Here is a 24,334-nt window from a genome sequence, read left to right as displayed (position 1 = left end):
TAATAATGCAAGGACAAATATTCAAGTACTACTTTTCGTTAAAAAAACTGATATTATATACGCGGCCTCTCAGGCCTCACATCGGTACTAACGTTACAAAAAATGCACGTCGGTACTTAAAGGTTAATAAGTTATCATGAAATAGCAGCATACATGCTTTTATAAGCTTACCACTAGACTAATGAGGCTTTTATTCAATGTTTAATAGTCAACTAATCATGCAATTATTTCTAACTGTTATGGATAAAATACTATTGTATAGAATAGAATCAATGCTTTGTTCAGCATAATAGGCAGAACTAGTTATTCTAGCGTTAATTAACAATGGCTGATATTAAATACTACAATCAATGCAAAACCAAACATTTACATTATGAAAACAACGGAGACCATCGTAAATACGATGTATGTGTAATACGAACCACAATGACTGAACCAAATTTGATTAAATTTCTATGAAGCAAGATTGAACTGCAGAGAATGAGTAGGAACTCCATAGGTTTTAATGCCCAACACCTGACGTTCAGCCAATTACTAGTATTTTGTAATTATAATATAGATTGAGATTTTCTTTGTTTTTAGAAAAAAAAAACGCCTGGGTTTAGGCTCGGGTTCCGTCACAGGACACTAATTATTGTAAAAAAAAACAGCATTGTAAAACTGCTTATTTGAAAAGAGCAACTATGCAAGTTTCTTGCCGTTTCTTCTCGCTGGAGGCTGCTTTACGAAATGGTGGTAGTATTTTAATATCGACGATATGTAACAGGTGAAACTAAAGTTGTAAATAAGTTCATGCACGCAAAAAAAAAAATCAAATGGGTCATCTTTTGGTAAGTGGTGTTTACCACCTATAACTATTTCTGCTGTACGAAATATTAAACGTTCTTACTTCGACCACCAATCTTGGGAACTACGATGGAGTTACGTCCCGTGTGCATGCATTTACACTGGTTCACACACTTAGAACTGGAACTTAACAAAATGAAGTATAGCTAATACTTATTATGGTATGGTATAAGTATTATGGTAATGCTGTTTCGTGGTAAAATAAGTGAAGGGGAGTTCTTATCCAGATGAGTTTCTACAAAAGAATTATCACGGAATACATTGTGCACATGTTCTGCATAGTTGGCTGGTATCGAAGCTGTGGCGGAAATCGGTCAGGAGGACAATATCAGTACTTTACTAACAGCTCATAAGAAAAACCCACGACAGGTTTTCCTAAGAGCTGTTTGAACTGAGAAACCATAAAGGCCTACATAATTTTTTAGTACTTTATCCATTTATTTATTTATGAGCGGAGATGGGCCAGTTGTTATCTGGCGGGCACCCCCCCCCCCCCCCGGTCCGCTTCACAACTTATCAATACGAGTACAATATAGTAATAATGATAATGATATAAATATTTTTTATAACCTATACCACTCAGGAATAATGTAACTTACTACTAGAAAAACAAAATTTAATCTTTAATTTCGAAATTCGAATTTCGAATACCTCCAACAAACACATTCATCTCTTTATACATTTACACTAAATTCTATTAGACGTGTTACATGTCCAACCCGATTTTGTAATTATACAGTACAATATAATATCATTTTTGTACAACTGCCTCAGTAGATCTACGACTTCCATTTGCTATGATTACTGAATTCAATCATAAGTCATAAAGTCTGTGAGCTCATGTTATGAAATATACTTTATTAACGGCACACGCTATCAAGCGTAATGATTTAACATTGCATACCAAAGTGAAAAGCGAACGTAATTCAGTATAATTGATTTTGTATACATCACTGGCACCAGTAACGTGAATCATAGTGGCGAAGCACATTAATGGTAATTACTTTTTACGAGATGACTCAGAGGTTGGAATACGTGAATTTTAGCCGAAGATTGTGAGTTCGAATCGAATCTTCACGTTATTAAGTAAATATCGTGAAATAGAACAGGAAGGGACAGGCCTCAGTGGACTGAAGTCCATGTAAGGATCGCGGGAAGTCGGTTAAAGTATCTGTATACTTCTAGCTTTGCCGATAATCTTACATTAAAAATATTTATGAATTAGTGGAGTGTTCTTTGTGTGTGGAAAATAGTTTTACCTTTTTGCAGCCAATATGTGCGTACGTGCTCGCAATTTTTTCACTCTCATTATCGGGTAGGACGGCAAACCGATACGCCGTGAGAAAGATCAATTACAGAATCAAATGATTGGCGTGCTTTCAGAGAGTGTACCACAGCCGACTCTATTAATAAGTATGTATTATGTATATGTATGTATGTATGTATTTATTGATATATGTACGTATGCATATTATTGAATATTTATTACTGTTATTTATTTTTGTATGTGTTTAGGTTGTATTTATTTTAAGAGTATTTTAAATTGCACCACCCTATACTGTCTTCCAAACACAATCCTCTAACCCAAGGTAGTCTGGAAGAAATGGCTAATAAGCCATAAGGCCGCCTTTTGTTTCACCATTAGTTTATTAGTTTGTATATTTTGTAATCGTTTGTAATTGTGCTTGTGGTGTACAAAAAAGTGTTAAATAAATAAATAAATAAATATTATTCCATACTACAACTATGAATTAGTTGACAGAAAAATTTAACTTACTAGTCCAAACCGAATGTAGACTTCGAACCATCTCGGGATCAGCGTTATAATCAAGCTAAAACAATGAGCTAGTTAAACTTGACACAATGAAATTAATTTACCATCTACATCCTCAACGTAACAAACGTCCGTTTATAATCCTCGAACATATTACGTTAACGTATCAAACCCTTCTAATATGCGCGTGTAATGTAATTAGAAACAGATATGCTTCTCCTATACTGCCGTGTCATGTGTCAATGTGTACTCATCATCGTTTACCTATTTACGATTATACGCAAACGTTCTTGATGAGTTAATATTAAAGCCCTTGATATACCTAATGTGGTATACTGGTTCTTGGAGCAAAGGGATCTGTTCAATCGTGCATTAGTGTATACGTGACGCTCGTGTCTACGATATGTCTTAGTGTGCGTGATATGATTATTGTAAGAATAAAGAATATGAGATTATATTTATTAATTACGCTGATCATTCAATGTGAAGGCGTGAGTGGACTGATCTATACGAGTCATGTACAGGTTGCGACATAAATACTCCGCAGTATTCAGTTTAATAAGTAGTTTATAATATAAGAAAATAATCGATATCGATGTCCTATCGTATACATTATAAATAAAATAAAAGAAATAGTCTAGTGAGCCGATATGGCTTAGTGACCCGATAGAGCCTAGTGGTTGGAACGAGTGCATCTTAACCGATGATTGCGGGTTCAAACCCGAGCGAGCACGATGAATTTCCAAATGTTTAATTTGTATTTATGATTCATCGTGCTCGGCGTAGAAGGAAATCATCCAAAATTCTGCCACATGCAACTGTATAGCAGCAGCGTGGAGGAGTAGGCTTCCAAACTTTACAGGCTGTAATTAGTCTATATATATATATATATAATCCATTTAAATTTAACTTCAAAAGTTCCTGTTACAAATGCGCCGACATTTGAGAAGCCATTTTTTCGCGACTTCGTTATAAATACCACAGATTATATAGGATTTCAATGTCAACGCTGTTTAGCGTTGCTCCTCGTGTGGTTACATTAAAAAAAAAAAGGTGTTCGTACTTATGGAGCGCGTGAGAAATTTAACTTCTTCGGCATAGTTACGAATATTTTTAATTGCATGCAAATAATTCACTACAATCAAATAATAATAATCTACTTATTAAAAATAATATAATAATATTGATTATGACAAGTATTATTTCTTGTTTTTTCATCACTAATTGTTATACTTACTCATTTGAACTTTTACTTTTTTTTTTTTTAAATAAAATATACATTGTAATATAACATAGGGTTTGCATCAGGAGTTTTCTATGTCAAGCGATTTGACACCTAATTGGCTGTTTAGCGAGCGATTTAATCGTGCGTAGCGTCAACGCGAACGCGCCCATAGTGCCAAAGCTAACCTAATAAAGAAATAATTTGAAAATTCGTACCTACGTATTAAGGTATTGTTTTAGATTTTTGTCAATTACGTAGACAATGCTACGTTTGCTTATAAATAAGAAACTCTTTATATATTTTTCGTTAAGAAAATTAGTACAGCAACGCAATTTTGTAAGATTTCCTTCGATACAACTGAGTAACAGTTGTGAAAAAACGACAACCGATTTACTTATGAGTGATATGATATTTTGATACGTGAGTCGTATAAATTTTATAGTAATTAAGGTCAAAGTTGCATTTCACATTCTAACATTTTACGCTCGTTTTGTTGCTATAAATTTTGAGTTTTGTCATCCAGAATAGCTCTATTTATTATTGAGGACCGTCAGTAATCACTAGAGTTACACAAGAAGACTAAGAGTACTAGTAGGAAGAATACTCTACCTTTACAGAAGTAGACGCATATAAAAGCGTTACTGTAGGCGCATATAAAAGCGTTTGTTATTAAATTTAAAAAATATTTTAATGTTTTAAAGTATTATTTATTATATAAACACAGTCATTATAAAACAATAAAATTATAATGAACATTGAAGTTATATCGTAAATCTAAGTGATTTAAGTAACGTTACATAAGATAAGCTTAACAGTTAATCTGATTTGCTTGGCTAATCTCCAGTTTCTAAAACTGATCAAAGTAAAATTAAATAATTTAGCTTTAATCTGAACGATCATTGGTCTTTCACAGCCGATGATGCAATAGGAGTTCAATGAGCGCTCAGTATTTTGTCAAAATGGTTAATTTGACATTGATCAAAGTTTCAGAAACCGGAGGTTAGTTTAATTAGTCACACATGTAATGATATTTTTTTTTATGATATCGATAGGCGGACGAGCAAATGGGCCACCCGATGGTAAGTGGTCACCACCGCCCATAGATAATGGCGTTGTAAGAAATATTAACCATTCCTTACATCACCAATGCGCCAATAACCTCGGGAACCAAGATGTTACGTCCCTTGTGCCTGCAATTACACTGGCTCACCCTTCAAACCGGAACACAACAATACTGAGTACAGCCGCTTGGCGGTAGAATATCTGATGAGTGGGTGGTACCTACCCAGACGGGCTTGCACAAAGCCCTACCACCAAGTAAACACAATTCATTGATCACACTTATATTTAAGCTAATGTATAAATAATATTGTTTAAGTATGGAATTTAGTTAATTTCATTAATACTTACTGAATAGCTTATATTTTAGACATTTGAGAAAGAGTTTAACTCTTAGTAGTAGTAGACTAGTAATATTTTTTTCAATTCATTTTGTTTGAATCTAAATTCTTAACCGTTGATAATATTAAATTTTTCTTATCAACGATAGTCTCTTTGAAATTAATTATTTGTTTCAGTCGAGGTGACTTGCGGGGCAGTGGTACAGAACAATTTGACGTATTTCATGTCACCTGGCTTCCCTGAACTCTGGACTGGGGAGAAGGAGTGTGCCATCAACATCGAAAAAACTCATGGGGGTATCATGCAGTTGAGGATAGATTTCGTACATTTCACTATTGTAAGTGTAAACACCGTTACAGACGAAAAGTTTATCTTCGGAGTACTCAAACTTCGCGTCAAAAAGCAAGGTTGCCTCTGTGAGAATGATCGCGTGTCCTTATTTAAAAAAAAAATAAGCTACATGGATGATGCATTTGCTAGAAAGATTGTTATGGGTATTGACTAGTTGCTCTGTGCGATTTTACTGCAATTAAACGTTACTCTAAACCCGGGACATAGCGTGATGTTAAGGAGAAGCCTTACTCAATGAATAGACTATATATTGCAAAGTTTTTCAAATAGGACTTCAGAATACCAATAATAGTGCGTCGAAAAGAATTAAATCCTTGGCGGTATAATACAACTATTAAAAACTCGTCTATCTTTTTATTAGTCTACAGAAAATAATAATATGAAAAAATATAATGTTCTTAAGTAATTATTACCCTTCTTATAAAGACTGATTTTAATTTAGAGTTTCATACGTTTTATAAGATCTGCTTCGTCCACTGGCTAGCTAAGGATTATCCTGGATCAAACCGTAGATTTTTGTTAGGAAATTTTCAGAAGTAGCTTAAAGCTAGAAAGGCCAAGAAATGAAGGTCATTGGTTCTTCGTCTGTCCTTCCAGTCGTGTGTTTTACCACTTGGCTATGAGACTGAAGGAATAGATCTTACAGATCTTATCTTTAAGGTTGGCCGCTTTGGTCATTATTAGATCAGATGGACTTTAAATACTCTGCCGCTGGGAGAATACTCGGTGTTTTATTACGTAAATAAATAAGCTCCTCTACATTTGTACAAAGATTTAATATTTTTGCTATTTTGTTTTAATAAAAAGTTATTTATAGATACAATTCCGTCCTTTACATAATTAAAAAGTATAATAATAAAAGTTACAGAAACAAATAACAAAGAATTGAAAGAAAAGAAAAGAAACCGTAAAACGATAACGTTTATTGGTTAACTACCCTTTTTGTTTTTACGGTTTCGTTACAACAGGAAAAAGTTATGATTTACGAAGCGTCGCATTTATTCGTTCCTATGTATTGATGTTCAATATTTGACGAATAATTTGAGTTATCGCGCACCTTTGTATTGTAAACGGCTTAAGACCGGCTGCTATTGATATTTTGACAAAGTATTTGACAACTCGGACTATATAAATTTATACTACGCTAACTCGAAAGTGTGCGCACACTCCGCTAATAATTGTTCGCGTAATATAAATTGAATTAAAACATTGCCTTTAGTTAGCATTAGCATTAGCAGCCTGTAAATTTTCCCACTGCTGGGCTAAAGGCCTCCTCTCCCTTTGAGGAGAAGGTTTGGAGCATATTCCACCACGCTGCTCCAATGCGGGTTGGTGGAATACACATGTGGCAGAATTTCGTTGAAATTAGACACATGCAGGTTTCCTCACGTTGTTTTCCTTCACCGCCGAGCACGAGATGAATTATAAACACAAATTAAGCACATGAAAATTCAGTGGTGCCTGCTTGGGTTTGAACCCGAAATCATCGGTTAAGATGCACGCGTTCTAACCACTGGGCCATCTCGGCTCAAATTCGAGTTAGCGTAGTATAAATTGTAGTTGTCGAAATATAAGTTGTCAGTGTGTTTAAAGTTACATTACGTAATGAAATAAGAGAATAAACTGTGCCTCACTGACAGTAATAAGATCGAAATATTCCTTGTATTCAACACATTGCGTTTTATATTTAGGGACAGCCCAATAGGAAAACTGGGGAGTGTGACGAAGATGCAATGATACTCGGGGAAGGCGCCGCAAACTTCACTTTATGCGGGCAAAATCACGCACAACATAGTAAGTATGAAAATTACTATTGATCATGTTTTTTTTTTTAAGAAAAAAATAATAGTAGAGGTATTCTATAAGAAGAAACTAAAAACACACCGCAGAAATGCGACTTTAGCTATAATAATTATAAAATTTATAAGATACGCGTATCAAAATCAAGTACCGTACGGAAACTGTAAGTCGCTTGTCAACATGTCATGAGCGAGATACGAAATTAATTCTTACAGTATCGCACTGTAAACAAATCTGTCTTCCACATAATTAAGTGGCTTCGAATTTTGAGTTGAAATCCTTAAATAATATACATACATAGATAATTTTAAAAGTCGTTAAAATTAACAGCCTATAAATTTCCTATTACTGGGTTAAGGCTTCCTCTCGTTTGAGGAGAAGGTTTGGAGCATATTACACCACGTTGCTCAAATGCGGATTGGATATACATGTGGCAGAATTTCATTGAAATTAGATATATGCAGGTTTCATCACAATGTTTTCCTTCATCGCCGAGCACGAGATGAATTATAAACACAAATTAAGTACATGAAAATTCAGAAGTGCTTGCCTGGATTTAAAACCGCAATCATCAGTTAAGATAAACTCTTTCTAACCACTGGGCCATCTCGGCTCTAAAAGTCGTTGTAAATAGGTAAAGGTACACGGCCTCGTGTAAAATACCAAAGAACCTAGTAGTATATTATGAAATCTTCTTTTATAAAGGAAGTTGTGTTAATAACGATCAAGTAGTTTTCAAATAAATAAATTACATAATTATATTATCAATAAAAAGTATTTTTAGGAGGCGGACTGTCAAATGCACTACCTGATGGTAGGTGAATACTACTACCCATAGAGATTAGCGCCGAATGAAATTTCAACCATTTCTTACATCACCAATACGCCACGAACCTTGGGACTTGACTGGCTTATACACCTTTCAAATCGGAACACAACAACACCATATATTGCTGCTTGGTGGTAGAATAAATGAGTAGGTAGGTACAAACCTAGCAGATGGGCTAGCACAAAGACCAAGTAAAAAGTATTTCTGAGGTATCTTAATAAATGATTACAGATTTTGTTGACACACGAAAGCATTAGTAGTTATTTTTAGAGACAGTGTGTTCTTTCTTATACTGTTAAATTGCTGTACACGTCTCTTAAAGGACAATTTGTTCTTTATAAGTCTTATGATTGCTATTTCAAAATTAAGTTCCACTTTAAATTTTACAAAAGTGGTTTACTTTATTTTATAATTTATAATTCTTAGATATAACAATGTTCGTTTACCGTAGAAACATCGGAAGGGAAAATAGAAATAACATATCAATAAGACAAGAATATAATTAGTACGCACACCAGTAATATTCTTTAAGAACTTACATCGTTTCTCACTCGAGAAAGTTTGAGAACCGACTCACATCCATACGGTATTTTGATGCGTTTATCCGTTAAAACTTACAATTATTGTAGTCAATGACACATACTAACACTTTCTGAAATTTCACGAGCTTGTTCTGCGGAGTCTTAACCTACTACGGTAATATTACTTACACATAGTTTTACATACGACCTATTGTATGCACTTCAATTTAGAGTGTGTATTAAAGGTGTTCTTTTTATCATCATTATACGATGTGTTGATTTTTAGTTGTAGGGCTTTGTTCAAGGCCGTCTGCGTAGGTACTATCCACTTATCAGATATTCTACCGCCAAACAACAGTACTCAGTATTGTTGTTTGATTGTTTGGTAGATTCAGTTTGAAGGGTGATTGAGCCAGTTCACAACAGGCACAAGGGACAAAACATTTTAGTTCCCAAGATCGTTGGTGCATTGCCAATTTAAGGAATGTTTAATATTTCTTACAGCACCTTTGTCTATAGGTGGTGGTGACAACTTATCTATAACATAAAAAAAATATTGATACATTAGCATTAGCATTAGCAGCCTGTAAATTTTCCCACTGCTGGGCTAAAGGCCTCCCTTTGAGGAGAAGGTTTGGAGCATATTCCGCTACGCTGCTCCAATGCGGGTTGGCGGAACAAACATGTGGCAAAATTTCGTTGAAATTAGACACATTCAGGTTTCCTTACGAAGTTTTCCTTCACCGCCGAGCACGAGATGAATTATAAACACAAATTAAGCACATGAAAATTCAGTGGTGCCTGCCTGGGTTTGAACCCGAAATCATCGGTTAAGATGCACGCGTTCTAACCACTGGGCCATTTCGGCTCATACGATACATTTATACGTCGTAAATATTATCTTGATTATTTCTCAAACATTATTATTTGTAATTACTTTAATTGATTGTTCTATAAGTTAGTTGTTATAAATTTATTTTTAAAAGAGGTTTTCTTTCAACGTATATAGTAGCTCATTTCCTCTTAGTACCAACATATATTTATTATTATTATTTTTGTTGTGTATTCTGTTATGAATCACCTTTCAAATGATTCCCATTAAATTATTTGAAACATTATTTAATACAGTGATTTATGATCCTTAATTATAGATATAGATAATTATTTATTCCATTTTTAAATTTAAAATAAGTTATAAATTGTACGAGTAACTTCCAGCTGACTACTTCAGATGCTAATGAATAAAAAACGTTCAAAATTTTGAAATAAGAATCAAACTTAATTCCATTGTAACATTTATTTTTTTTGTTTTAATTACACAATGAAGCAGATTAATGGTTATGATGATGGATGTACGAAACATAATGATAAAGTTAATAGTTTTTTTCACGAAGAACATGTAATAACTTGTCTTATCCTCTTGTGACAGACTTGACATTTTCTTCATAAGCTATAGTATTGTTAGTGTGGAAAATTCTTTTAAAGAGTACATATAAACATAAATGAAAGGAACTTATTTAAAAATAACTACTGATTTCGCCGATTTTTCTCAGTAGAATCTACATTCCGAACCGGTTATAGTTTTAAAATCACAGGCTCAAGCGACATAACATCTTAGTTCCCAAGGTTGGTGGCGTATAAGTGATGTAAGGAATGGTTAATATTTCTTACAGCGCCTTTGTTTATGGCGTGACCACTTACTATCAGATGGCCCATATGCTCGTCAGCCAATGTCATAAACAAAAATTATACCGTTCTGTAAAATGACGATTCAAAAGTGCTTGTAAAATCCTACTTGAATAAACTGATTTCATTTTAATAAACTAGTAATATCTTGTAGGCACTTTGAATAATCGTGAATTGTTTTCAATAATAATAATATGGCTGTTTATTTTTCAGTATACTACACTCTATCGAGCACCAGTGAGACACGTGAAGCGGGGGAACTGCCAAGCGCAAAGTCGACACCATTGGTGATACGCATGCGCGGTAGTGATATGCCACGTCTCTGGCTGTTACGTCTGGCACAGATGCCGCTTGCGCAGTCATCGCCTCATAATTGTCTTCAATACTATGTTAATGATAACGGTAATCACAACTCTTTTAAATTTATTCCGGTCTAGGAGCTCAACCTGCTTCATTCCTCTACTAATATCTTATATATACGAATAGATCTGAATTTCTCTCGACACTGTCGGATAAATATTATTTAACAAATTTTGCAGCACGCTCTAAAAACTGGGCTTATAATTTGAATTTCTTTTGAACTAGCATGATTGTTTAAGAAATAAACATGGACCAATTTAAGTGGTGTGAAGGACTTCTGTTTGTCCTTGAATCGAAAAAGTCACTCATATTTGCAAACGTATTTTAAATTATTACAGTTCTCATAAGCATATCATATTAATGGTAACGGTAGATTGAGATTTATTTCTTAACAAGATCATTCCAAAACCAGATACGATGGTTTCTCTAATAAATATATATATTTTCGTAATAATTTCCGTAGGTACTTTAAAAACGTTTAACTATGCGTCAAATGGGCGTCACCTCGCTAGTCAAGAATATAGAGCATGCGTCCGAAGAAATGTTGGATTTTGTTCGATCAGATACACGCCATGCGACAGTCGCTCTTTTAGGATAGGACCTAGAGGCGATACTCCAGTGGAAACTGGTGAGTTAATTTAAATTTTTAAATTCCTTATTCTTGAGGTTTTTCGTTTTGCAATCATGGAAATGGAAAAGGAATTGAAATGGTCCACCAGTCAAGTAAAATATAAAACCTCATAGATAAAACCTCATTTTATTGACGAACTGCCTGTCCGATTATTACATTACTTATAATAATAAAAAAAAAAAAACATTTATTTAACATGTAGTATATGCGTCTGTATAAGTTTTGAATATTACAAATTCAATTTAAAACAATTCCTGATGAAGATACCACTTAGAAAAGTTCTGATAAAAGTAGATAGTTGTCTTTAACTGGACGTCTTTCCATGAAGAATATTCTTAAAGGCATCATAATATTGAAGGATAACAAATGTAATGTATTGATATAATCTCCTTGGTAGTAGGGCTCTTTATCCTTCTGAGTAGTTTGGGTAGATACCACCCACTGATCAGATATTCCACCGTCTAAGAGCAATACTTAGTACTGTTGTTCAAAAAGAATGAGTCACATTGATTATTTGTACAACCAAACCCTTTAAATTAAACTAATTAATACGACTTAACCATTATGTATTTTGTTTTGAGATTTTTTCGCTTGCACTTATTTATTTGATAAAATATAATCGTTACTTATCTTTTTCAAGGTTTCTTTTTTCAAAATTTATCATTTTAAATTTTCTTTCCGTAAATATATAAAGTTAAAGCGAGTTGCTTGTGCTTGTACAACAAAATCGGAACAAATTGCTCTTCGAAAGTATTTACAGAGTTTGTAGATTTGATTTATTTTTATTTATTTTCAAGTATTTAAATACCAAATGGACTTTTACCTGTTAGTTAATATTTTTTTGTGTTTTATATAATTTACGCAAGAAACTCGTAACTTTCTAATAAGAGTACGTAATTGAATTTGTAAAGTTTTTGAATAACGAAATAATTGTCATTGAAATTGACATGCTGGATAAGAAATTAGTTCTTTAAAAAAGAAGGTACGAGAATTATAGGTTTACTAGTCTCCACTCGCAGCTTGACCTAGTAAGCGGCAGGGTGTACTAGCTTACCTAGGTAGGTACCTATGTCCTACCTACCTACCTTTTGAGTGCCAAGGCGTAAGCAAAATATAATGATGATCAGTTAAATAGTTAAGATGTGAAAGCGTAACAAACAAATAAGCAAACTAACTCTCTCTATATATACTCCAAGCCTTAAGATACTTTCGCCTAGAAGTACTGAAATTTAGTACTTCATTTGTATAATCAGAAGTTTCTAAAGCCACAGAACAGATGGACCAAATGATGCCAATCAACGAACAACCGAGTCAGGATGAGGAAGAGGAAGGCTCCGGATCTGATCCGCAGATTGTTGAAACTTCAACTCCTCGACCAGGGATCTTGACTAGGGTGAGTTTTAATACTATAGTCGATTATTTTGATTTCATTTATAATGATTTCAGTGTAACAACAATTTGAATGGTAGTTGGTAAAAAAGTTATGTAAAAAAAGTCTTTATATTACTTACTTTATAATCTTAAGAGGAGAACTTTGAACTAAATTAATGCTTCTTGACATATTTTGCTTGGTAGATTTTTCAATTCTTTGAATTAAAACAATATAGAAATAAGCACCATTTAAATACTAAACGCTTTAAGTCCAAAACTGATTTCATTAAATTCTCTCCATCCCATTAAACAATTAAATTTATTTATTGACCAGAATGACAAATTAATTTTTCCTTTACCTGAATAAAAACCTTTGATATAATAAATTCCTTTATAATAATAATTAATTCTTCTAACATAAAAGAAAAAAATTACAATAAATTTTCCGAAATCAAATTAATTACCAATATTATGAAACCCGTAATGCCCCGTAGTTACTAACGCCTAAATAACAGATCTGGAGTTATATCTGGCCGTCTTGGGGGCAGAGATCGTTATGGGGCTGGTCTCCGTACCTCCAACACTACAGCGAAGAGAAGCTGAAGTACTACGGCTACGGGAATTACATGAGCGATGGCTTCGGGAGATTGAAATGCACGGACAGGGTGACGATACCGTGTGAAAATGAATATTTTGTTTCGGTGAGTAACCATTATTGTTAACTTTTTAGGCTTTAATTCAAAAAGAAATGTTATGAAATTAATGTAACCGATATTAATTTATATATTTTTTTTGTTGAATGGTGCATTGATCGAGAATGTTGTTAGTTATAAATATAGAAAAATTGTTCAAATACCGTAAGTTTTTTAGTTGTTGAAGGGATGTCTTTGGCTTCTACTGGTCAGATTGATTTAAAATTGAGTATCTTTTGACTTGAATGATTGTACTCAGCAGAATACAGAAGCAAGGGTCGTGTTGGAGGTCATGGTCGTATTAAATATGTTATGGATATACATATCTTATGCTTTTAATTGGTTATTTTTATTTAAGTTTTAATTATTAATCTGGCAGCACGTTCCGACTCAGCTCTATCTACATAGTAAAGTTAGATAATTTGTTTTGATTCAATATACTTAAAGAGACCGCGTAGGCATAAACGAATTATTAAAAGTAATGGATGTAATTATTTCTAGCAACAGCCTACGTTTATAGTCAATCAACATTTAAATATCATAAATTTAGTGAAACTGTCAATCGGTTCCTCAAATTATCATCATGCTCGAGTAGTATACAGATGTTGAACTTGTCCCGGATGTGTCCCAGTCGCAGCGTTGGGGCGCGGGCGTGTGCGACCCGCACCACTGCGGCGCCTCGCTGTGCGCGCGCGCAGACGCGCGGGAGTGCCGCGTCGACACGTCCATCACGCCCTACGCCGTCTCCGTGCACTTCGGCCCGCCCACCATCAAGCCGAATCCCGAGGACAATATCGGCATGTGCTTGCGCTATACGCAGATACCTTGCGACTCGTGATACCGTACACACGCAACTTAGCTTGAATCGATTACTTTTTTTTCCAACTATACTTTAATAATAATATGATCAGTTGCCTTTTAGAAAAATAAAAAAATCTCTTGTATATATTTAGATGAGCGACAAAATTATGTAACTATTATATTTCCAATAGTAGGGTTTATTCAAGATCATTTTGATTTGGTAGTGTGTTGTTAAACGAAAATATTTTTTGGGCAATTTTAAAATTAAAATAAAACACTATATTTAAATTATCTAAATGTGTATAAATGCATGACGAATGTCTTTCTTATTAAAATATTTTATTATTTATTGAATTTATTAAGCAAATATTAAGAAATAAAAAAATATTGCGTGACTTTTCGAATATTTGTTTAATGACTTAAAAAGGGATTTCGTTAAATTTATTTATTTTATTAAAACATATTGTTAATAATAATTTGTTTGTAAATTTTGTATTATAATAATATAGAATAAATAGTATAAGGTTGTGAAAGTATTAATTTTTTTTTGTAATATTTATTTATTTATTCGGTTTTTATAAGAAATTTGTTAATAAATGTTGTTTTATTAAAATTGTTTTTTTTTATTTTAGCTGCAAGTAAAAAAATGAGGAAATGATACGATTTCTTTGAAAATATCATAAACTTTATATATAACTAAATTAACCTGCGGCTTTACCCCCGCGAAATTTATAAAACACAAACTTCCAGCCGAGATGGCCCAGTGGTTAGAACGCGTGAATCTTAACCGATGATTTCGGGTTCAAACCCAGGCAGGCACCACTGAAATTTCATGTGCTTAATTTGTGTTTATAATTCATCTCGTGCTCGGCGGTGAAGGAAAACATCGTGAGGACATGCAGGTTGCATGTGTCTAATTTCAACGAAATTCTGCCACATGTGTATGTATGTATGTAGCAGTGGGACATTTACGGGCTGCTACTGTAAACTTCCAACCCACATTTTATGCCCTTAGGGCATAGTGGAGTTCTTACCGGATGTCTATAGGGACCTACCAAATAGTTTCTGATATTTCTTGATTAATCAGTGAGTGGTATTTCGTATTTATATATATATAATATATTGTTTAGCTGAGCGTTTGCAGTATCGAATAATTTTATTTACGTAACACCTTTGGTTCTGTATCCGAAATTTCTCTCGGGTCAAATTTCTCATAGTCTGACAAATCAGACTATGAGAGTTGGGGAATATAAAGTGTACCCAAGGTTGGTAAATAAATGTAAAAACTTTCTTTGAATTTTATCAAACATTTTGTGTTAGCCCACCGCTAGATGGTGTTGCACCACAACTTCTGTTACGTTCAACTGTTCGTCATGACTGGTATAATAATTATATACTAATTGTAATATTAATTATAAAAATTTCCAAGGATGACATTCATACAATCAAAATAAAATCCTCGTTAAAAAAAAATACTTTAAAATCCAAGTTTTTTATCCCCGGACTCGTCTTCGCTTTTAAAGTGTACTTTTAATTTACCTCAAGCTATATTTGTAAGGTAAAAGAGAAAATTACAATTGTTCATAATTCACTGTTAATCGCAACCGGGCGCATCACAAAGGGAACTAATTTTCCATTTTTCTAGATATTACTTTTCTTGTTTGCAAGTATAATTTTATACAAGCAAGACTCTCTCAACTTATTTGCTTAAGTTAATTAAGTAAACAGAATTTTCTTCCACGAATTACAGTGTTTATGTTTTGGGATTTAAAAGCTTGATGAGTCACTGAAACCTTTTTAAATCTATGTAATGTATAAAGTACTAGTTTTCGCCCGGGTGTTGGGGGAGAGTGGGGAGTTTTGGTCAAAGATTTTAGGTATAAAATGTAGACTATGTTGTTCCACGGGATCCAAGATTGCTTCATACCTAATCAAATCCAGTAACAGAGAGGCAGACTGCCAGACAGAGTTACTTTCGAATTTATGATATAATAAGATTTGAAATCACATTTTGACAATATGTAATCAATTATCATGACTATAAAAATGGCGTCTAATCTTCTATTCGTAGGGCTAATATATGTACATACATTTCTAATGTTGTTTAGGATATTAATACCAAATAGAGTACCCGTAATTGTCTTCGTATTAGAACGGATTTTTATTTGTACTAGGAAAACAGACGAACTTATGCAGGACGCCGATAAATAGTTTTATTTAAAGATTTGATTCATGTAATGCGTGTAATCATAATGGGTCGTTATCAATGAAATATCGTAACACAGAACATTAAATAGGGATATATGTAATAGGCGATTTGACAATGCAAGAAACAAACTGTCAATTATTGTAATCAGTATATATTATGAGTTTAAAAATGGTTATTTATTTTTACGAAAGTTGAAAATAATAATTAATTTAATTCAAAAAATCATAAATTAAAATGCATTCATTTTTTTAAACGTTTTTCACGTGACACAAAACGCTCCTGATTGGTCGGGCTTATGATGACGTCACTTGCTTGTTAACCTCGTTTGCCTACTGAATGTGGATTATATGTGCCACAGATTACAATATAGGCAAGTGACGTCACCGACCCCATTGCAGCGCCATATTGTCAAAGTAGCGTCTTCGCGCGCTATTTAAATGTAACTTTTAGTGGGTTCCTTAACCTCTACTAAATAATATAAAATGGATTTTAAAAACCAGTCAAATAGCCTAGAATGTTTGGTAACTATCTTAGTGGTGCCAGTAAGTACGACCGGTAGCTGACTTTGATAATTAAAATTTGCAATGCCTTTTTTGTCCCTTTGACAAACAATAGTTGTCTTACACGTACTATTTCAATGGAATCGGCGCTGAAACGTTTGATATCACATGCACAAAGCCTACTTTCGAACACGTGTAAGGCTGAATGCGACGCCGCGGTGTTTATTTATTACTCAGTTTTATCAGTGACGTCGAGTTGAATTAGTTTTTTATATGACAAAATTCGGTACGACTTTTAAATTAAATCATCGAAACGATGTAAACTTCATCTTTTTTTTATGACATTGGTTGGCGGACGATCATATGGACTACCTGATGGTAAGTGGTAAACCACCGCCCATAGACAAAGGCGCTGTAAGAAATATTAACCATTCCTTACATCACCTATGCGCCACCAACCTTAGGAACTAAGATGTTATGTCCCTCGTGCCTGTGATTACACTGGCTCACTCGCCCTTCTAATCGGAACACAACAATACAGTGTACTGTTATTTGATTGAATGATAACTCTTAACATTCTTTACTTAGTTCGATAGCGGAATTTTATCGAACATGTGTTGGTTTCCTTAAGATGTGATTCACCATCAAGCACAAAATGAACTCTAAAATGCAACAGAATATGAAAACTCTTTGGTATATCATCCTTAGTAGATAATTTATTATTTTGATATAATTCCTTCGATCCAATTAAGGCAAGATTGAAATAGACTGTTTAATTAAATATTAGTGAACGTAAACTTTTAAATTAACCGAATAATTTATACAACGTTAATTATTCTGAAAATACGAAAGTTCGTGATATTTACGAAGTTTCGGACGCAAATGTACCTTAATTACTTAATTCATTGATGAGCTTAGTAAATATTTATTTCATCTAGTTTGTATATAGTGTCTGTTGCGTTTCGTTTTTCTATTTTTCGTAAAATGTACGTAATGTTATATATGCATACATGTCTTGATTATAAGTTACAATTCTATATTCGTCTATCTAAATCTGATGTTATAATTATTACATTTACATTAGCAGCCTGTAAATTTCTCACTGCTGGGCTAAAGGCTTCCTCTCCGTTTGAGACGAAGGTTTGGAGCATATTCCACCACGCTGCTCCAATGCGATTCAATGTTTGGTGGAACACACATGTGGCAGAATTTCGTTGAAATTAGACACATGCTGGTTACCTTACGATGTTTTTCTTCACCGCCGAGCACGAGATGAATTATAAACCCAAATTAAGCACATGAAAATTCAGTGGTGCCTGCCTGGGTTGGAACCCGAAATCATCGGTTAAGATGCACGCTTTCTAACCACTGGGCCATAATTAAAATGTAAAGTTTCTTGCCGGTTCTTAACGGTATAATCTATTTTCCGAACCGGTGCTAGTTTTACTTTTAATTCAGCACTATATCATGATTCAAATGTGCTTTTATGAGCCTATTTGAATATAGAATATTTTGATTTCGTGTCATTATTATAAAAATATTTAGTCTTAAAATAAAGTGCTTTATAAATGTACACCTAGACGGCATAGTGATTAGATCACGACTCCATCACGGACGATAACATTGCAGGTTCAAACCAAAACAAGCAACATTGCATGTACATGTGCCTAATTTCTATTTATAATTCATTTCGTTCGTGTTGAAGGAAAACATTGCAGGAAACATGCACGAGTGAGTACCAATCCGCAAGGCATCAGCGTTAGGAGCTTCTAACCTTCTCACCAAAAGGAGAGGAGGGATTAGCCCAACAGTGGGACATTTATAAACTGTAACACACTTTACCTAATTTATGTTTGTTCTTTAAAATGTATAAATAAATGAATAGTTCAATCGTCTTTTGTTACGTTTTAGTTGTTCATATTAAAAAAAAAATTATACCCAATTTAAATTCCCAAGGGAAATTCAAAATTATATACCCTTTAAAAAACTTTTTATAATATCGTAAAAAATATACGAGTATCACAAAAGTTTGTTGTAATCTCGTGCCCAGCGTCTCTGTCGTAAGTCGTGATTGCGTTTTAATAATGCAAGTGTTAACGTGTCGCAATACGAAGGTACTCGTGACCTAGGTGCTAATTCTACTAACAATTTGAGACTTCATCGAAATCGAATCAAAACTTAATTGTCGTTGAGCTGTTTTCCTATACTAACAAAAGAAATCCAGTTGCGATTCAGTCGCACTTAGATCGAAATATAATCGGGTTCGTATAAAAATTAACTATTTAAATAAGTAGAATTGACCCCTAGTTACGATTAAGCTGGTGGTTTAAGTGGTTTTTTCTATGAGAAATTGATGTTGTAGGTTGGTGGTCGAGCATATGGGGCATCTGAGGGTAAGTGGTCGCTACCGCTCATAGACAATGGCGCTGTAAGAAATATTAACCATTCCTTACATCACCAATGCGCCACCAACCTTGGGAACCAGTAGTTACACTGGCTCACTCACCCTTCAAACCGGAACACAACAATACTAAGTACTGCTGTTTAGTGGTAGAATATCTGATGAGTGGGTGGTACCTACCCAGACGGGCTTGCACAAAGCCCTACCACCAAGTAATTTGCATTGAGTAATATACCTTTTTTTATCAATGTTACTTTTACGTAGGATTTAAATATATTTATAGGCCAATTTAAAAATAACGGCGGAATCTTATTAAAGAAACGAATATCGTGCCCCAGGAAGGATGTATTGACTTAGCGAAGTCGAATATATTAAATTCAACATTGCGGATTTGACGTGTTATAACGCGTATTGAGTTTGATATCAAATTAATGGTATCCATCAGGTTATCGCATCGGATTCCATTACTATATTATTTAAATTAAAAAAAATGTTTCATATTTGTTTGATGTCTGGTAATAGATTTTAAATTTAAATTAAATTTATTAAAGATTACTTGTTTTATGTTACGGTAAAAATAGCAATTGTAAATGATACCCTGGTTATGATTTTATAAAGTCATACCCATTGAATAAATACTTTTGTTTTAGGGTTTTCTTTAATCCACAAATAATGTATTTGTTCAGAGATTGGTATCTGATCATTAGGTACGAAGCTGAAATAACGTTCCGCTAACTTTCTTAACTATTAATAAGCGTAAGTATGTGGATCTGAGAGTTTAGTAGGTTTACAACCACTGCAGTTAAGAATTAAGCTTACGGACTTGTGAGGTCTAAATATAGATTTACACCTATATACTAATTTTACTAATGTTAAATAAAGAGGAAAAATTGTTTATCTGTAATCGATAAATCTGGAGCTACTGAACTGATCTTTCTGGTAAGTAAGTAAGATTTAAGACTTAAATTATGATATTCAAAATTAAAATATACTTTATTCAAGGCTATGTTTCAATTGCAGGCTTTTACAGGTACTTTTAAATCGTCATTTTATAGAAATTTATCATGTAAAACTACCACAGGTTCGGAATATAAAACAAAAAGGTGAGTTAAGTAACAGCTTGTATATGTCTCGTGCTGGGTTAAAGCCTCCTCTCCTTTTTCAAGATAAGGTATGGAGCTTATTAAAACATGCTGATATCAGAGCAGAGTGGGTTCCTGGATACACATGAAACAGACACGTGTACGTTTCCTCCAGTGCCGAGGACGAGATGAACTGTAATCACAAATAAAGTATATGAAAAAACATGGATTTGAACCCTTTATAATTATGTGTTCAGACATCTTGGTTATATATTTTTAAAAGAATCTAATTCGAATCAAAAAGTTAGAACACATATTTTTCTGCTTCCCCAATCTATCATAACAATGCGAGTAATGCCTCGGGCGTCAATTAGTGTAAAATACGGACTTTTTCTAAAACTTTTTTCAGCATACATCCAGTACTTCTGTAGGCAAAGCGTTAACATGCACGTATTATGTGCGGGCTATTCAGAATCCTTTCAGGGTTCCTTGGAATACTGTTAATAGAAAATTACAGGTAAATTTTGTATGTTCATTAGTAAAATGATCAATATTTCTAATTAAATTGAAATTTTTTGCGTTTGACAGTTCGATTTTAATCTTCTAGTTCAGGTAAGTTAAGAGGAAAGCTAAAACTATTGAAAAACATTCACGGAAGTGCAAACAGTCTGCTAAAAATGGAAAAGATTCGTGAATTACTCTTTTTTGGTGTTTATATTAAGCATGCATAAAACTGAAAATTATTATATTAAATTAGCTGAACAGAATTAAAATCAATTTATTATTTTCAGATCTGAGGTAACACTTTTTAATGTTCAGTATTTTTTTTCACAATTAACAAGTAATTATAATTTATCTAAAGTATTTATATATGACAATTTATTTTAAATGAATCTAATGACAACAAATATATGTAAGTATCTTTTTTTTTTAAAAGCAGACGAGCGGCTGCACCCTTTGTAAGTGGTCACCATCGTCCTTAGACAATGGCACCGTAAAAAATATTAACCATTCCTTACAGCTCATTCACTTTACAAACCAGAACACAACAATACTGAGTACTGCTTGGCGTTTGGTTTGGTTAGATGTATGGATATGGGTGGTACTTACCCAGACGGGCTTGCAAGTAGCTGTACCACTAAGTTCTTGTTCCTCATTCATCTATGGCATACATGAAATGACTAGATTCAAAAGCGTCTGCATAATGTTATGGAGTTTTTCCGAGTTTATTATTAAAACAAATAGTATTGGCAGTAGAGACAAAATAGATGAAGTTTTATCCGTGACCATTCTATAGCCAATATATTTAGTCTATTGAAGTGTCCGATATATTTATATACTTAAAATAAATACGTAAAATTGGCACAGTTGTTTGTATTACCCAATGCTCATGTAAATTAATGCGAAATTAAATCCGTATAACTTTATTAATATTTTCAAACTAAACTAATTCAATTTAATGTATACGGAACATATATGTTAATATTTAATTCGTTAACTTTTGCGCAATGCAGGCTACGTAAGCTGCATTTGAACTGAGGTTAGGTGTAGACTGCATTTTATTTTTATGTTAGTTATATTAACCTTTCATCGTGGAAGACATGAACCATATAATATCTGTCTCGCTCATAAAGTATTTGTTTGAAAGCGATGAAAAATAGCTTTCTAAGGAAATAAATTCGTTATTTTTCTATTATATTCGATAACGTTTATATTTCTATTTTTTTTTTTTTAATTCCTTTTTGAGGCTGAAGTTAATGTTCATAATACAATAGGCTATATATTTTTTTCTTAAATTATTAAACATCAACTGACCTGAGGTTTTTAATATGACAGTCTCATTGTTCTAGTGGCTAGATGTAAGGCCGTGGGCGAGGTCTTAGGTTCAATCTTCAAAGCTTAGATCGTGCCAGTTTTTAATTCTTTAATGGGGCAACGTATACGTTGGTAATGTGATGATCGCCTCCAGACTATTTCCAATAACGAAATTATATTTATTGTTATTATATGAATACAATAATAGGAAAAAAAATACATAAAAAATAACCGCTATTTCTTACGTCGGTTCATCTCAGGTGTTAATTTCCGAAACGCTGGTAGATTTTTGACTATCAATTAGCAAGTTCAAGTGATTAGTATCAAGATAATTTAGTTTCAAATGTAATTTTCATTTCGATATACTGATTTTGGATGCGAATTCTTTAGCACAGCTTACTGTACAATGAAATAGCATACGTAACGTAAGGGAAAATCGTAATGCCCTCTTCAAACGACCTTTCCCTCTTTTTCTATCATATTAATATTAATTGGCTGTGCCGGCCGAGTCGATGTAGAAAAAGTTCATTAGTTTTCTATGTTGTCTTGGGTCTGGGTGTTTGTGGTACCGTCGTTACTACTGATTTTCCTTAATACAAGTGCTTTAGCTACTTACATTTGGAGCAGAGTAATGTATGTGATGTTGTCTAATATTTATTTATTATTATTATTATTATAATAATTGTATTGCGAAAGCAACGTTCCAGTCCTACTTGTCCCACTTCTCGGTTTTTTCTAAATTATATTATCTATACATATAATAAAATTGAAAGGTCTGTTTGTAATATTAAAATAACCCATTTTTACTAAATACATATGTATGTATACAGGGTACATTGTACCAAAATAACATTTTTTACAATTTTTGTCTGTCTATCTGTTTGTTCCGGCTAATCTCTGGAACGGCTGTACCGATTTCGACGGGACTTTCACTGGCAGATAGCGGATGTAATAAGGAGTAACTTAGGCTACTTTTATTTAAGAATTATAAATAGAATAAAAATAAAATCACGCTACAATATCCAAATAACTTAAATTCAAAAAACGCGCACGAAGTCGCAGGCACAGCTAGTTAGGTATAATAATAATAATTATTATTATTGTATAATACAAATGCAAGCGTAAACTTTATGTACATAACTTTTTAAAATATACTAGTCAGAAGAAAATCTGTGACGCTCTGGTATTTAATATTTTTTTTAATTTTAAATAAAAAATTGCTTAAAATATTAAACCAGTCATAAGTTCAAATTATACTATGCAGATGTCGGTAGAACTAATTATGTTTAAAATTCTCATTAACACCGTACAGTCGTGTAACGGCAGACGCACGCTATCGCTGCTCATTCCGAGCGATTCTTTATATGACAGGACTTAATTGAGTATCGGCACAACGGATTTTCCTTTTGTTAACTATTTATGTGATTAATTATTATTTATATTAATGGGATGTTTTTGTGCTGTAAATATATCGAAATATGTTTTTTCTATGTTGTCTTGGGATCTGGGTATTTGTGGTACCGCCGTTACTTTTGATTTTCCATAACACAAGTGCTTTAGCTACTTACATTGGTATCAGAGTAATGTACGTGATGGTGTCCAAAAAAAGTATTGTATTGTAAAAGATTAGTAGATTTTATAATGAATATAAATTTAAACCATATCTAAGTAGGAAGGTAATATAATACATTCAAGTAATCCATTAGGGTTTTAACGTTGGTAAAACCAATCTTATTTCATTAGAGTCACAAGTCCAGACCGTCTTTGCAACTGCCCTGCTTTCATAAATGCAAATTTTGACGTCCCAATTTATATTTTGTTTGTGATGGTAAAATAACTTACTTATATATTAATATTATTAATGGAAAAGTAACTCTGCCTGCTTATTAACACATCACGAGCGAATCTGTTTAGACGTAGTTCATTCATGAATTGATTGCGATGTCATTACATGCAGTTTAGGATCTGAATAACGACATAAATTACAGGATTACCGCTACAGAATTCGGCGCATACGAAATTGGGAATATCTGATAATA

General features: G+C 33.3%; 1 protein-coding gene across 1 annotated transcript in view; it reads left to right on the top strand.

Moving 5' to 3' along the window:
- LOC125070137 overlaps window positions 1–14,493 on the top strand; it is a 29,921-nt gene extending 15,428 nt beyond the window's left edge. Inside the window, exons 3-9 of the mRNA XM_047679836.1 lie at window positions 5,423–5,583; window positions 7,289–7,391; window positions 10,647–10,835; window positions 11,257–11,421; window positions 12,690–12,817; window positions 13,311–13,496; window positions 14,119–14,493. Coding sequence (XP_047535792.1) covers window positions 5,423–5,583; window positions 7,289–7,391; window positions 10,647–10,835; window positions 11,257–11,421; window positions 12,690–12,817; window positions 13,311–13,496; window positions 14,119–14,325 — 1,139 coding nt within the window. The 3' untranslated portion in view covers window positions 14,326–14,493. The remainder of the gene's footprint in view (window positions 1–5,422; window positions 5,584–7,288; window positions 7,392–10,646; window positions 10,836–11,256; window positions 11,422–12,689; window positions 12,818–13,310; window positions 13,497–14,118) is intronic.
- Window positions 14,494–24,334: the final 9,841 nt, after the last annotated feature.

This window comes from Vanessa atalanta, chromosome 16, assembly GCF_905147765.1.
Source record: "Vanessa atalanta chromosome 16, ilVanAtal1.2, whole genome shotgun sequence".
Classification (NCBI taxonomy): Eukaryota; Metazoa; Arthropoda; class Insecta; order Lepidoptera; family Nymphalidae; genus Vanessa; species Vanessa atalanta.
Note: the sequence above shows the minus strand (reverse complement) of the source record. Positions and strands in the feature narration are given on the sequence as shown.